This window comes from Bos indicus x Bos taurus, chromosome 25 (genome assembly GCF_003369695.1).
Source record: "Bos indicus x Bos taurus breed Angus x Brahman F1 hybrid chromosome 25, Bos_hybrid_MaternalHap_v2.0, whole genome shotgun sequence".
In the NCBI taxonomy this organism is placed as follows: domain Eukaryota; kingdom Metazoa; phylum Chordata; class Mammalia; order Artiodactyla; family Bovidae; genus Bos; species Bos indicus x Bos taurus.
The window spans coordinates 8,821,986-8,838,656 of record NC_040100.1 but is presented as its reverse complement, the minus strand read 5'-3'; the positions used below and the strand labels follow the sequence as shown (position 1 = coordinate 8,838,656).

The following is a 16,671-nucleotide window of genomic DNA, read 5'->3' as shown; positions in this document are numbered from 1 at the left end:
CTTGCCTCTGGGGAAAATGTGCCCTGAGTCACAGATAATGTATATATTCTATAAACTATGAAACCTTTTTATCAGCCCATACTGAGGATAATTGGGGAACAGAACATCTAGTTTTGGTCAAGGAATGAAAACAGCCTGCTGGGGGATGGTAACCTGTAATTGCTTATAGTTCTTAAAGGGCAGATTGGCCTTTAAAGTTAGAGAACTTAGCCAGAAGGATTGCTTAAGTATAGCCCACTCGTTCATTACAGACTGTATCTCTACCTCTTCTGTGACTTAGGGTCTGTGAGTTTGTTTCTCTGATGATCGTAAATCCTTGATGTTTAAATCTTATTTGGCATTATAGTACAGCTTATTAAATTTTACTGTACCTGTTTTGTTTACTTCTAACAAGAGCATAAGTGTTCTGTATGATCACTGAGACTTGCTTCACCATAGCCGTTTCGCTGTTGGCTTTTCAAGGGTCCTGATTTCATACTTGATGGGCTCCAGTGGCTTCCTTGCCTGTGGTCTCATCTCCCCCGAGTCTGTCTGCTCCCCTGCCTCCAGCCTGGTTCTTTACAAGTTAGTCTGTTAAAGGCAGAAACTTGAAGTTACACTCTTCTGTGTCTCAGTGCCTTCTGTGTGCTTAACTGCTTTTGGTAATAGAAATCAAGGATTCTAGGGGTTATCTAGTCTTTCTCCTAATCACTTAAAACAGTAAAATTTTTTTGAATTGATGGTACTTTTTCATTGCTTGGTTATTATTTCATGTAGTTTATTTTAACTGCCAGGCTTTTCTCTTTGTAATTATATCCTTTCAAAGCATCAAAATCAACAGTGTTTTTGTTTTAATAAACACTTAAGTAGAAACAGTGGTATCATGACAGGTTGACTGGGTTCTAACCTGTTAAGTCATTCTCTACGATTGGAATGAGTTGGAGATCTAAAGTAGGTCCACACACTGTCCTTGTGTCTTTTATTCTAGTTACGTTTAAGCTCAACATATGCAGGCTAGGACCAACTAGATACGATAGAGCAAGGGAACTGTAGATTTATGCAGGGTTGATTGGAATGGCTGACTGGAATTTAATCTAGGTAAAGGATGAAGAAGTGAGATTGGTAAAAATGTTATAGAATTAATGGATTAATGAATTAATGGTTCTGCTGGGATTGAAGGATTGTGGCGTTGGGTGCTAAAGGGAGTGAATTTGAAAGATGTGAGAGGATAATCAAGGAGAGAATTGTATGAGGTTGAAAATTTATCAGACTTGTAGTTAATAATGTATTCATGGGAGTGGGTTCTTGAGGTGTGGGGAGCCCGAAAGCCAGGGATCGGGAGGGATTCCTATTTATGAACAGTGTTTTGTTGTTAATATACTTACTGATACTCTTAATAAGGAAATATGCTTCTGAATTTAAACAAAAATACTTAAATGGTATACTTTCTCTCATCCTAAGCACAGAATACCACCAGTTGTAACAGAAGTTTAAAGGATAAAAATCCAAATCTGTCTCGAGCAGTAAATATTAAAATTTCTCAGATGTTGCCATTATCCAGATCAGATGTCCTTAATCTAGGTCCCATGGACTCTGAAATTGTGTACATAATTTTTCTATGTTTCCAGGAAAAGAGTTCACAGATTTCTTTAAAGTATTGAAAGGCTCAAAATCTGTATGTAAGAAAGTAGTCTCATACCAGAAATGCCTAATATTATAGGGTTTTTTTTTTGGCCATGCGGCATGGCATGTGGGATCTTAGTTCCCTGACCAGGGATCCCACCTGTGTCCCTGCCGTGGAAGCATGGAGTCTTAACCACTGGACCTACAGGGACATCCTGGAGTATAGATTCTTAAGTCTCGGTGTGGAGAATTTTGTGTGGAGAAGGCTAAATAAAATATTAGCTAACATTGATGGCTTTGTTTTCTCAGGGATGGAGTGTCCATTAAGAGAATGAATGTATAGCTTTACCTGAGTGGATGGGAAGAGGGCCTTTAGTATGCTTAAATAGTATTTCTTTAAAATAGGTTTTACAATTAATTTTGCTTCTGTTCTTAAATTCTAGTATATGACTCTCAACCCATCTACTAAGAGGAAGAATACTGGATCTCCAGACAGGAAGCCCTCAAAGAAATCCAAGACAGACAACTCTTCTCTCAGTTCACCACTAAATCCTAAGTTATGGTGTCACGTACACCTGAAGAAATCCTTGAACGGCTCGCCACTCAAAGTGAAGAACTCAAAGAATTCCAAATCTCCAGAGGAGCATCTGGAGGAAGTGATGAAGATGATGTCGCCCAACAAGCTACATGCTAACTTTCACATTCCTAAGAAAGGCCCACCTGGCAAGAAGTCTGGGAAGCATAGTGACAAACCTTTGAAAGCCAAGGGCAGAGGCAAAGGCATCTTGAACGGACAGAAATCCACAGGGAATTCGAAATCTCCCAAGAAGGGCCTGAAGACCCCTAAAACCAAAATGAAGCAGATGACTTTGTTGGACATGGCCAAAGGCACTCAGAAGGTGACTCGAGCCCCGCGGAATTCCGGGGGCACCCCCAGGTCCTCTAGCAAGCCTCATAAACACCTGCCTCCCGCCGCCCTGCACCTCATTGCGTACTACAAAGAAAACAAAGACAGGGAGGACAAGAAGAGTGCTCTGTCGTGCGTGATCTCCAAGACAGCTCGTCTCCTCTCCAGCGAAGACAGAGCGCGTCTCCCGGAAGAACTGCGGAGTATTGTTCAAAAACGCTTCGAGCTTCTAGAGCACAAAAAGAGGTGGGCTTCTATGTCTGAAGAGCAGCGCAAAGAATATCTGAAAAAGAAACGAGAGGAGCTGAAAGAGAAGTTGAAGGAGAAAGCCAAGGAGCGGAGGGAGAAAGAAATGCTCGAGAGACTAGAGAAACAGAAGCGGTACGAGGACCAAGAGTTAACTGGCAAAACCCTTCCAACATTTAAATTGGTAGATACCCCCGAGGGGCTGCCCAACACACTCTTTGGAGACGTGGCCATGGTGGTGGAGTTCTTGAGCTGTTACTCCGGGTTACTCCTACCAGATGCCCAGTATCCCATCACTGCCGTGTCCCTCATGGAAGCCTTGAGCGCAGAGAAGGGTGGCTTTTTATACTTGAATAGAGTGTTGGTCATCCTCCTGCAGACCTTGTTACAAGACGAAATAGCAGAAGACTATGGTGAGTTGGGAATGAAGCTGTCGGAAATCCCTCTGACCCTGCATTCTGTGTCAGAGCTGGTTCGGCTCTGCTTGCGCAAATCTGACGTTCAGGAAGAGAGCGAGGGCTCAGACGCGGACGACAATAAAGACTCTGCGTCATTCGAGGACAATGAGGTCCAAGATGAGTTCCTAGAAAAGCTGGAGACCTCTGAATTTTTTGAACTCACATCAGAAGAGAAACTGCAGATCTTGACAGCCCTCTGCCACCGGATTCTCATGACGTATTCCGTGCAGGACCACATGGAGACCAGGCAGCAGATGTCTGCAGAGCTATGGAAGGAGAGGCTCGCTGTGCTGAAGGAAGAGAATGATAAGAAGAGAGCAGAGAAGCAGAAGCGGAAAGAAATGGAAGCCCGGAACAAAGAAAATGGAAAAGAGGAGAATGGGCTGGGCAAGGCTGACAGGAAAAAAGAAGTCGTCAAGTTTGAGCCCCAAGTAGATACGGAAGCTGAAGACATGATTAGTGCTGTGAAGAGCAGACGACTGCTTGCCATTCAGGCTAAGAAGGAGCGGGAGATTCAGGAGAGAGAAATGAAAGGTAAAATCTTGTGGAAAGACGGAAGTCACTAAGGTGTCATGGTAGTGTCTTCATGTGTCACAACTGTTCAGTTATTTTTGTGTGTGATAACCCAGATCCTCCTCCGTGAGTAAGAGTCTTGCTGGAGTGTTCAACCAGGCATTCTGGTTGACAGGCACAGCTTGACTTGGATTGGTGTGATGGTGGCATCTTTTCCGGCTCTAGTGAAGGACCAGATCCACAAGGAGACGTGCTGGAAACAACGTACGACTTGGGAATGGGCCATCCTGGGTTTACACCCCACCTCTGACTTAGCTATATGGTTCTTTGAGCAAGTTGCTTATCCTCATATGCTCAAGATTGCTCTACCAATTGAATGACAAGGTATTTGAAGCCCTCAGTTTGGTCGGCACCTCAGATATTAATCTTTCCTTTATTAAGATGTAAGGAAATAAAACCCGGGGGCTTCCTAGCACCGTTAAGTCTGAACTTAAAAAAAAAACAGCTTTATTAAAAAATAATTCACACACTATACATCTCATCCATGTTTATTGTACAGTTCATTGTTTTAATATATTCACAGATATGTGTAGTCTTTATCACAGTCAATTTTAGAAGACTTTCATCACCTCAAAAAAATACCTCATGCCCTTTAGTTCCCGTGATCCCATCCCGCCCAGTCCTAAGCAGTCCGCTCGCATGGCTGTGTCTCTGTATTTGCCTGCTCTGTTACATCATACCAGTGGAGTTGATATGTGGTCTCTTGTGACTGGCTTCTTTCACTTAACTGTGGTTTCAAGGTTCAGGTTGTAGCGTGTTTCAACGCTTAATTCCTTTTTATGGTTAAATATTGTTCCACTATTCGGATATGCCACATTTTGTTTCTCCGTTTATCAGTTGATGGACATTTGTTTCGTTTTACTCTTCTGGCTATAGGCATTGCTGTACAAGTTTTTGTGGGAACATATGTTTTCATTTTTCATGGGTGTATATACCTAGGGCCCACGGCAGTGAAAGTGCCAAGTCCTAACTGCTGCACCTCCTAGGAATTTCCCTGTATTGGTTTTAAATAGATGAAATTTGTCTTAATTTTTTAAAGTAACATCTCTAGACTGATGCATTTTCCAGTTTCTTGCTACATTGTAGGTGTTACAGTCAGTAGAGCAGTAAGGTTTCTGGCATTGTAAATAGCAATACCTTATTTATAGTATCAAAGTTTGTGACAGTTGTGGAAAAACTTAAAAGGCAAAATTCCTGGGCTTCTTTCTTTGTTGAGGGAGATTTCTATCTAGATAGAATAAACTTAGGAATGACCACAAGTAAATGGATTAAAAAATTTTTTCATCATTGACAGTGTTAACTTGATGAATAACTTGATAAATTGTATTAAGTAGGCAGTAATTGCTATTATCTGCCAATGCTTCCCTGCTCTTGCTTTCTCAGTTCTTTTTTTCTAAATTCCTCAGCACTGATATACTGTGCTGTTTTGTGTTTTGAAATAACTATTCTGGTCTTATTCATCCTGATCATTTTGAGGATCCTGTGGCTAGTCTTGTCAGAAAATGTTTCAATTAATTCCACTTGAGGACTGTTTTAAGGTTACATTTAAAGTTGTCAATAAAGTAAAATGAATTTATTATAAAATTAATAAGACATTAAGTTTTGGAGAAAACAGATTTTGCACTGAGTTGATGGCTGAGACGTCACCAAAATTCAAAGACCATAGAAGGACCAGATAGAAATTGCTGCCTTACATGTTATTTCTTAACAACAGGTCAGAATAAAGAGAAGGAAATGAAGGTTTGATGAATATCTGCTTTATACCAGGCACTTTTCACTCCTTGTTTAAATTTGTAAGATTCGCTAGAAAAAAAATTTAATCATTGCTTCTTTTTACCTTCAACAGTGAAACTAGAGCGCGAAGCTGAAGAAGAACGAATACGAAAGCACAAAGCAGCTGCCGAGAAGGCGTTCCAGGAAGGGATCGCCAAGGCAAAGCTAGTCATGCGGAGGACTCCAATTGGCACAGATCGAAACCATAACAGGTAAGTTATTCGATTCAATTTTTATCATCTCTTAGGGCTGTTATAGTGTTGCTAGTTAGTATTGAGATTAGACAGGCTTCCCCTTTTGTGGATATTGGACACAGATTTGCTCATCGCTCATTTATTTGTATATTACTGGGCCAACTGCTAGGGTTATGAATCTAGATAAGACATGACCTTATCCTTGAAGACTCAACAGATAGGAAGCTTAAATTGTGGTAGGAGAAATGTAATCCTAATAATCCTTTAAAAATAGTAAGATATTTTAACTGTGTACATTGTGTGGAACCTAAAGCAGAGAAATATTAGTAGTTATAAAAATTATAGATAGGAAGTGAATCTCAAATTCCTCAAATTTTCGTATGCTGTGCTTTAGAGTTTGTATCTGCTCAGTGTTCAATGACATTCTGTAATCATCTTGTTCAACAAGGAAGTTATCCTGTGCTCACGGTGTTTTATTATTATATTAACATTTGGTTGTGATTTATAGATACTGGCTCTTCTCAGATGAAGTTCCAGGTTTGTTCATTGAGAAAGGCTGGGTCCATGACAGCATTGACTACCGATTCAGCCATCACCGGAAAGACCACGCAGACTCTCCTGATGAGGACTACTGTCCCCGGAGTATGTATATCTATTAGTTATTTATCCTGCTCAAGACCGTCTTTCCTTTGTCACTTTTTTTCACTTGGTAAATTTCTTTTATCATCTTCTTAGGTAGAATTATTTGAGTGAGGTGGGAAGATGTGAAATGCCTAGAAAAAGGAAGAAAACTTGATTACCAGCTTTGTAAAACTTGAGTATTAGGATATTTGGGTATTATATTTATACAAGTAGTTTTCAAACTTTGTTCCTTGGGAGTCTCTTTGTAGGTACGTCAAAGGCTGGAATTAAGGTAATTCTTTTTTTTTCCCTAAGAAATAAATTAAAAGAAAAAATTTTTTTAATTTAAAAATACCAGATGGTTAGATCAGATTTTCTCAGCGTCACTGTTGCTAACGTTTGGGGCCAGATAATTCTTGGTAGCAGGAGGTTGTCTTATGCGTTGTAGGTTGTTTAGCCGCATCCCTGACTTCTGCCCATGGGATGCTGTTAGTGACAACCACATGCCACAAGATACTGCCAGATGTCCCCTAAGAGGCAGCCTGGCTTTCTGTTGAGAACCATTGCATTAGATGATCCATAAGCTTCTTTCCAGTTGTACTTTATAATAACCTAATGAAAATTGCTCCTTAAAAAGTGTTTTCTTTCATTTTAGAGAAACTCATAATCCAGATTTTAAACTCACAAAATTGTTAAATAATGAAATTAATGTATATCCCTAAACTTCGAATTCAAGGCATTTTTCATGTTGAATTACGTTGTGTGTCCAAATGTGGCTCTTAGTAGAAAAATCTAGTTTGGGCAGACTTTGTAAATATCCAGGTGAGAGCAGCAACTGTGAAGTGAGAATCTTCAGACTTGAGAGTGATTCCAGGGGGATGAAGGACTGTGGTTTTATTATGTGTCTCAGAAAATTAATGGCTATTTTTAGAAATTCAGTCCCACAGTTACAGTTTCTCCCGAGAGGAGGTTGTCATCCGTATTTCTTCACTTCTAGAGCATCCTGGTGGATGTTGTTCCTTCCTGTTGTCTAGTTCCAGCATGGCAGGGTTTCTTCAGAACTCCCTGATGGAAAAGACACAACAAGGTTACGTGTTAATGTTGCAGGGAAGATGTGCAGGTTAAAGTGGGAGAAGGGGAGCAGCGGGGAGAACCAATTGTAGGAGAACCAATTGTAGGATTAGGTAAAGCCTCAAGTACTGGCTTTAGGTCTGTCTAGTAATGTCATATATTCGGATACAGAAGCTGGATTACAAAAAAGTTCATCCTGTTTGACATTTGCAGCCACTTCCAGGGCTAAACTAGTAGTAGTTGATATATTTCAATTGTGTCTACTTCACCACAGATACCTTTGTGCCAAACAGCGTCATGTACCAGGAGCAGATTATGTATGTGCTCTGAGATATTTAGTCGTCTCTCTCCCTTCTAACTTGTGATACTCTTAAACCTTGACCTGTACAACTGTTCAGCTGTCTAGAGAGCAACTATCTCAGATACTGTGCTGTCTGTAAGATGTTTAAGAGAAATTAGCATCTGTTGTACATGTGGATATATTCAATAGGCAGTGTCTGTGTACCGCTTAGATTTAAAACTAGGAGTGGAGTTACTTGCTGTGTTCAGCCTAACGTGTACATTTTTTTTAGGTAAGAAAGCAAACCTAGGCAAAAATGTAAGCACGAACATGCACCACGGCCCAGCAGCAGAGATTGCCGTCGAGACCACTGTACCCAAACAAGGACAGAATCTATGGTAATGTGAGCATTCATCTGGCTGCTCTTTCTTCTTCGTTTTCAGTGTTAAGGAAATATTTGATACAGTGACAGCAGTGAGTTAGTTATTCACTATTGAGAGCGTTTTGTGTGACTCTGATTTCTTGGATATGTAAGCTCATTGCTTTAAAAGCAGACTTGATTTTTTTTTTTTATAAGAATATATTTGTTTGCTTTAAGGTTTAGAATTTATTTTTCTGTTGTAATGTAACTATATTATAGGACAGATCTTATATAGCATTGAAAATGCCTTTTAGTCTGCTTGGGAATAGAGCAGGATTTTCATCTCTATTAAAGAGTAAATAATTATAAATACAGCCATTAATCTTCGTGTGTGCCTGTTCTGCTTTAAGCTGGGAACTAGGTTTTGGAGAGGGTCCCTTCTACTTTGTGATCGCATCAGCTGCTTTGGTTGTGCTCACCTTTGGTTTTGGATATAAGTTTACTCTTTAAAGGGGTAGGGACAAGAGTGAACTTCGTGAATTTGTACGCTTGTCTCATTACATTTTAGCAGAAACATTGGCTCCAGTGTCCTGGGATAAAGTTAACATTAGGTCTTATGGCAACAGTAAATTTTTCTACTTCTGAGCAAGGTTGGAATTCTGCTTTCCCACTCCCACCACCATAGTGTTTGATTCCACCCTCCCCCCTCCCCCCCCCACACACACAGAGTTAACAAGCTTTTTTTTGGCCCCTGCAGGTTTTTATGTGATAGTCAGAAGGAACTGGATGAGTTGCTAAATTGCCTTCACCCTCAGGGAATAAGAGAAAGTCAGCTTAAAGAAAGACTAGAGAAGAGGTAAGGGTTTTCATCTTGCTCTTCACATCTTCTTTTCTGCATTAGATATTATACATACTTTGGTGGGGGGGTCGTTGTTTAGCCATAAAAGCTTAAGTAAAATTTTAAAAGCCTGTAACCCTCTTATGTTGTTTGGTATTTTCTTGACACCTCATAATTATTTGGAAAATTAGGCTATTAAAGCATGTGGATACAGGGTAGCAGGGTTTTTCACTAACGTGCCACATACCAGGCCGAGAGCTTCACTGGAGTTAGGTAGCCTTGTAAACACCGTTCCGCATCGGTCGGTATTCAGAAGTATTCTGCCAGTATCCAAAATAGCCATAAAATGAAAACAACCTCAATTTTATCAACTGATGGATGAATAAACAAAATGTGGTGTATGCATAAATTCAACCATTAAAAGGAGCAAAGTGCTGAAATATGCTGCCACATAGATGAACATCATGCTTAGTCAAAGAAGCCAGACATAGAAGGGCATGTAGTGTGTGATTTCACTTATGTGAGACATGCACAGTAGGCAAATTTATAGTCAGAAAATAGATTAGTAGTTGCCAGGGGATGACGGGTGGGGGGAATTGAGTGTACAAATGAACATTCTCTCTGGAGGAGCACAGCTTCAAACCAGGCCTCAAAGAATTTCCACAGATACAATTCTAAGAAACTCATGGTAAAAAAAAAAAAAGTTTAAAAAAATCCACACAAATAAGGTATCATAAATGAGAGGTAAAGAAACACACAAGATACTGGAATTACCATGTGCAGAATACAATCAGTGTGTTTCTAAAGAGTCAAGAAAAATAAATTTGAGATTTGTGTAAGAAACAGATTGTTAAAAAGCAGAGCTAAAAAGATCTAAATCAGTCTTGTAGAAATAAAACATGTCATTCAAGTCATTGGAATCTGTAGATCATTTTTTAAGTTCCTTTATTCCTCCTCCCCTTTCTCTCAACTTTTCTAGGTACCAGGACATTATTCATTCTATTCATCTGGCCCGGAAGCCAAATTTAGGTCTAAAATCCTGTGATGGCAACCAGGAGCTTTTAAACTTTCTTCGGAGTGATCTCATTGAAGTTGCAACAAGGTTACAGAAGGGAGGACTTGGTTATGTGGAAGAAACCTCAGAATTCGAAGCTCGGGTAAGACCATCAGGAAAATACCCTTGAAGTCTGTTAATTTGGAATTGTTCCCTGATACTCTTCTTGGCTTCCCTAGATGACCCTGGGGATCATATGTTTATTTTGAAAGACACATGTGGAATCCTAAGTTCTCTGTGTACATATAGTATTTTTTCCCTTTTCATCATTTGCTGGTTTCCAGAAAAATCTAATAGTTGGCTCAGAACCTTTGTTAAAAAAGAGCTTTTCTGTTAAGTTGAAAGAAGACTAGTCCTGAAGTCATAGTCATAACATTGTTTAACCTGTCCATTCCCACGTGATGCCTGTGCTTTAGGGTAGGAAACGTTTGTGTATCCCGCTTTTGTCCATTCTCTAACCTCATCACCTCAGTGGAGTAAATCTTGTGTTGGGCAACACTCATGCTGCTAAATAGGTAATTTCAGTGAAGGTATACTTACTGCTCAGAAGGACCCTAAAGTGTTACAGGTGACCCAGTTCAAGAGACACTGTGTCCCACATTAGATAAGTTTAGGTATCAAAGCTGGAGAAAAGATTGGAAAACACTGTCCATCAGTTATTACTATGGGGCTTCCCTGGTGGCTCAGATGGTAAAGAATCTGCCTGGAATGCAGGAGACCCAGGTTCCATCCCTGGATTGGGAAGATCTCCTGGAGAAGGAGAAGGGCATGGCTACCCACTCCAGTATTCTTGCCTGGAGAATTTCGTGGACAGAGGAGCCTGAGAGGCTAATTTTGTGTTAATTTTAAATAATGAAATCCACATAATTCCAAACATCAATATTGGTGAGTCTTTTCAAATTTTTAAATATGCATTATATGTGTTAATAGTTATATGATTTTTATGAGCAGTTGGGGATCCCCCCGCCCCCCCAGTTTTCCCTCCTTTATAGGAACTTTCCATTTCTTCTAGTCTTTGTATCACTTTGGTGTACATAATAAGCCATGGAGTTGATATGGTAAATCTTTTATTGTCAGGCTTCTGTTTTTTTCTTTGCTATTTGAATCAGCAAATCATAATATCATCTTATATATATAACTTTTTTTTCATTAGCTCTGTTATGAGTTCTTGGTACATTCCCTGGGAATAGGATTGAAACATATTTATTGTTCAAATTTGTTTTGGTTTTTAATAGGAATTATTCAACCAAAAGGATTCTGCCAGTTTCAAATATTGTAATTGCTTTTTTATTTAGCAAGTATTTATCAGTTGCCTACTTTGTGCCAAACCCAGACCCATACCTTGCTAGCATTGGATTATCATCATTCTTCTCTTTTCATACTGTTCATGGGGTTCTCAAGGCAAGAAGACTGGAGTGGTTTGCCAGTCCCTTCTCCAATGGACCAAATTTTGATTCTCTTCGTAGTTATAAAAGGGTACTTTTAAATCGGCATGTGTCGTGTGACTGAGAAGGTAGAGCATAATTTGGATCAAAGTGATCTAGCTTATATTTCTCCATTCATAAAATCAATGTGAGGCTTCGATGAGATCGTCATCTAAAACGTATTAATGGCTTAGAGTTTGTAAGCTAGTGGGTTGGTAAATTTTTACTTTCCTTCTGTTCTTCTTTGCCTTGAGACTCATTTGTACTTAGTAGGCACTCGGTTGCTGAGTGAATGAATGAGCTCAGTAACTTCCTTAAGTAGAGCAAGTTTCAGCATCTCATGGGTCCCTTCATCAGGGATATCCAAGTAGTCTGGCTACTTTCAAATGTATAAGCCTTCCATTTAACTGAGGCACCCAGTTAAATTAATGTTACGTGACCAGTTTCAGTTTAGGTTGATTTGAATTTAATTGAGGATAGTCTGCTTTCATCTTTCTCTTGGCCTTTCACTCAGTCTAGTCTTGAAATCGTTTTCTGTAGGTGATTTCACTAGAGAAACTGAAGGATTTTGGTGAATGTGTGATTGCCCTTCAAGCCAGTGTCATAAAGAAGTTTCTCCAAGGCTTCATGGCTCCCAAGCAGAAGAGAAGAAAACTCCAAAGCGAAGATTCAGCCAAGACTGAAGAGGTGGATGAAGAGAAAAAAATGGCAGAGGAAGCAAAGGTATTTTAGCTAATGAAGATGTCATTTTATGACTGTAGAAGTATGTAATCTGCTGTTAAAATTATCTAACCCTGTGCCTTGTAGCTGCATAAACACTGTTCCCTGAGCCAGTGTCTGATCTTTATCCCTTTCTCCAAATGTTGTTTTCAAACTGGTCTGTGGAGCACAGCCCTGCCTACAGTGCTGGATACTGTGTTAGACACCCCCAAACCCCCAACACACACACCTTTTACCTTTACCAAAGCAAATTCCGTTTTTAAAAGGGGTTTGGGTGTGTGTTCAGTCATGTCTGACTCTTTGCGACCTCATTGCCTGCAGCCTTCCAGGCTCCTCTGTCCGTGGGATTTCCCAAGCAGTTTCCTCCTCCAGGGGACCTTCCTGACCCAGAGATCAAATTCATATCTTCTGTGTCTCCTGCATTGGCAAGTGGACTCTTTACCACCGAGCCATTTGGGAAGCCCTTTTTTGAAAGGTGGTGGTTTTTAATGTTTTTTTAATTGTAAAATATACATAATGAACAACTTTGCCATTTTTACGTGTAATCTGTGTCATTAAGTACGTTCACATTGTTCTGCAACTATTACCACCATCTGTCCCCAGAATTTTTTTTATCTTCCCAAACTGAAACTGCCCATTGCACACTAAGCTGCCCACTTCATCCTTCCCCAAGTCCCTGGCAGCTATCGTTTTCTTTTTGTGTTTATGGATTTGAGTATTCTAGGTATCTCATGTAAGTGGAATCATACAACATTTGTCCTTTTGTGACTGGTTTAACTTCTTCAAAGTTAATCTGCGTTGTAGCATGTGCCAGAATTTCCTTCTTTTGTAAGACTGAGTAATATTTCATTGTATGTATAGACCGCATTGTGCTTATCGGTCCATCAACAAACACTTGAGTCACTGCCACCTTTTGACTATTGTGATTAATGCTGCTGTGGGCCTGTAGAGCTTGTCTGGAGGTTCTGTTCAGGGAACACAACTACTTGTGCACGTTGGGCAAAGAAAGGCCCTCCTCTGTCAGGGAAGGTTGTCTTCTTTGACCAAGCTTGAAGCAAGTGGCAAGGAGAGAGGAGGGGAGGGAGAAAAGTGCAAACAAGGGAAAGTATTCCACTGCATAATGGCTGGGACTGGCTTGCCTCTGCTGGTCACTTTGAATAGTCTGGGGGTTTTGGTGATAAGTAGAAGCCAGAAGTCCTTGCCCTCAAGACCTGTATGAGAGATGCTTAGAGTAGTGTGACGAATATGGAGGAAGACCAGTCCATGGCTCGCCTGTGAGGGATCCAAGGGCCACTTAACACTTGCCAGAGGAGAGAACCTGTTAGCTGGATTTTAAAGAACAAGTAGAAATTAATCAGGCTGTGGAGAGGGGTGGGCGCAGTGTTAGTCTGAGCTGGAGTTGCTGCTCATCACTGACCACTGGTCCTTGTTTCGTCCTCTGAGTTGACTTGGAAGGAGTTTACTCTCTGAAGCTCCTCTGGGAGTTGTACACAGTTGTCATGTTGCCCCCAAGTTTCTTCCTAAGACTGAGAGTGATATACGATACAAGAAACATTTTAGGTGAGAGGTGAGCAGAGAACTAAGATTAGATAAAGTGAACTAAGTTAGATAAACTTTAAACTTAATTCATGACACAGACTCAGCTTTCACACACATGTCATTGTCTTACAGGAATACAGCATCCAGGTAACCTCTAGGTGAAATAAGACATCAGACAGCTCATACTCTCCTTTGCTGAATCTCTTCTCATTAGGCATACTTTCAGCCTTGCTGAATGCTTCATGGGTTTCGTTTTTAACCCAGTTCTATTCAGAACAGTCTCCTCCTTGATGTGATCTTTCCTTGCCATTCCTTTACTCATATTATTTATTTTCTTCTCATTGGGAACTAGTAGCTATATAGCGTTCTCATTAAGTTCCTTTTTAGTATTCAACCCCATAGTGAAGTAACATCTTTTCAGTTTGTCATATGAGACGATTCTTAGCTTGGTTGGGGAGGAAAATATGAGCACTTTTTTTAACCTTGGGGCCCAGACACATAGCACACAAATGGAAAACATGGAGGAGTTTCTTGGAAAATCAATTAGGTTGCCGACTAAGTAGTTCAACAATGTTCTCCATTAAAATGGCATTATGCCCTGCAGTTCCCCACCGAAGGTCAGCCTTGCCACAGCTCTGAAATTTTCCACTGTCCTTTGCTTTGAAGGTTTCCACTTAGCACGGGCCAGGGTTTTTCAGCTGGCACTAGGCTGCTGCATTGAGCTAATGTCAGTTTCTAATCTGTGCTTCAGTTTCCTTTTTTGTGAAAGTAGATTATCTCTTAAATCCCTTCATGTGGTAGTCAATTATTTCAGTTATTTAATGTTTATTTCATTTTCTGGCGTTCAGTGGGAAAGATGTTTTATAGTTGGGCGAAATCCTGGGTTCTGTTAGGCTCTCTGTTTACTTTGGATGCGTTTGTCTTGACAAGCTGGTTATCTGTTTTTCCATTATGAACATTCTTTTATGGAAGAATATGGTCTGACGCCTCATTATATTCTTGTCAAACTATGATGTTGTCTTTTTAGTGTTAGGTAAAGGGAATTAATGGTGGCTTGCCCATAAGCTGGCTTCCCCTTAATTTTGTTATATACACTTCTGCTGTTTCTAACTAGGGCCCAACTTGGCTTAAATATGTTGGAGAATTTGACTTTTTCATCAGAATAATGTGTCTGGCTTCCCAGCAATACTGCAAGACAGAGCATTGACATGATGGCGCTGTGTTGACTGTAAAACCTTTATCTAGCTGCTGTTGATCTGTTTTTAAGTCTTGGATAATGTGGTTTTTGTTTTTATTTAATGTTCTAGACTGGAATTTTGTGCAGTGGGAGGAGACTAAGATGTTCTTTAAAATGTTGAGTGCCAGTTGTTTTTGTTTTTGAAATTAGAGGCTGGTTGAAGACAAGGCCTTTGATGCCAGCAAAGGTCCATCTAGGTCAAAGCTATGCACTTTCCAGTAGTCATGAATGGATGTGAGAGTTGGACTGTAAAGAAAACTGAGCGCCAAAGAATTGATGCTTTTAAACTGTGGTGTTGGAGAAGACTCTTGAGAGTCCCTTGGACTGCAAGGAGATCCAACCAGTCAGTCCTAAAGGAGATCAGTCCTGAATGTTCATTGGAAGGACTGATGCTGAAGCTGAAACTCCAATAATTTGGCCTCCTGAAGCAAAGAACTGAGTCATTGGAAAAGACCCTGATGCTAGGAAAGATTGAAGGCAGGAGGCAAAGGGGACAAGAGAGGATGAGATGGTTGGATGGCATCACTGACTCGTTGGACATGAGTTTGAGCAAGCTCCAGGAGTTGGTGATGGACATGGAAGCCTGGCATGCTGCAGTCCCTGGGGTCGCAAAGAGTCAGATATGACTGAGCGGCTGAACTGAACTAAACTCAAGACAAGGCTGGTCTGGATGAATAACACAGTGGATAAAACAGGACCTAATGTTTAAATGCCAGCAGCGCCGGATGGGGGATCAGGAGACCTGGCCCAGATTGCTGAGATCTTGGGCAAACTTTCTTTTCACGAAAAATAAACAATGAACATTCATACAGATGTGCACAAACATTCATAGCAGTCTTACTCAGAATAATCAAAAAGCGGAAGCAATCCAAGTGTTTGCCAGCTGATGAATGGATAAACAACATGGATGTATTACTCCGCAGTTTAAGTGGAATGAAGTACTGTTACATGCTGGGATATGGATGAAGCTAGAAAACATGCTCAATTAAAGAAGCCAGTCACAAAAGGCCACATGCTGTGTGAAACGTCAGAATAGTTAAATCTATAAAGCAGAGGAAGATTGTGGTTGCCTCGGGCTGAGGAAGTGGTGGGATAGGGTAGGGAATTGTGGGTTAGGGTAGCGATAGGAAATGGCAAGTCTTTCTTGGGTGGTAAAAATGTTCTAAAATTAAGATTATGTTGATAGTTGTAAACCTCTGTAGATATGTGAAGAGCCATTGACTATACGTTTAATAGGGAGAACTTATTAATATATATCTCTAGTCTATTTTCGGAGAAGGCAATGGCACCCCACTCCAGTACTCTTGCCTGGAAAATCCCATGGGCGGAGGAGCCTGGTAGGCTGCAGTCCATGGGGTTGCGAAGAGTCGGACACGACTGAGCGACTTCACTTTCACTTTTCACTTTCATGCATTGGAGAAGGAAATGGCAACCCACTCCAGTGTTCTTGCCTGGAGAATCCCAGGGATGGGGGAACCTGATGGGCTGCTGTCTATGGGGTCGCACAGAGTCGGACACGACTGAAGTGACTTAGCAGTAGCAGTCCGTTTTTAAAATGAGGTTTAAATAAGCTTATTCTCAAGGTCTCTTCCAGTGTTTTGGTGTGTTTGTTTTAATGAGGCCACATGTGCTAGGTGCTCAGATTTTATAATTTATAGGAAATGTTTTTTAAATGTTGATAACTTGTGTCCATCTGACCACTAGAGGACACCAAAGCCCATTTTAGCTGTTCCCTGGCTGTTCTTAATAACACTCTTAGGAACTGAACCTAAA

General features: G+C 40.5%; 1 protein-coding gene across 1 annotated transcript in view; it reads left to right on the top strand.

Annotated features, from left to right (window-relative positions):
- BAZ1B (bromodomain adjacent to zinc finger domain 1B) overlaps positions 1 to 16,671 on the top strand; it is a 56,190-nt gene that overhangs the window by 28,779 nt on the left and 10,740 nt on the right. The window contains exons 7-13 of the mRNA XM_027527678.1: positions 2,046 to 3,747; positions 5,633 to 5,771; positions 6,262 to 6,395; positions 8,018 to 8,123; positions 8,844 to 8,942; positions 9,904 to 10,081; positions 11,943 to 12,125. Of these exons, the coding sequence (XP_027383479.1) occupies positions 2,046 to 3,747; positions 5,633 to 5,771; positions 6,262 to 6,395; positions 8,018 to 8,123; positions 8,844 to 8,942; positions 9,904 to 10,081; positions 11,943 to 12,125 (2,541 nt within the window). The remainder of the gene's footprint in view (positions 1 to 2,045; positions 3,748 to 5,632; positions 5,772 to 6,261; positions 6,396 to 8,017; positions 8,124 to 8,843; positions 8,943 to 9,903; positions 10,082 to 11,942; positions 12,126 to 16,671) is intronic.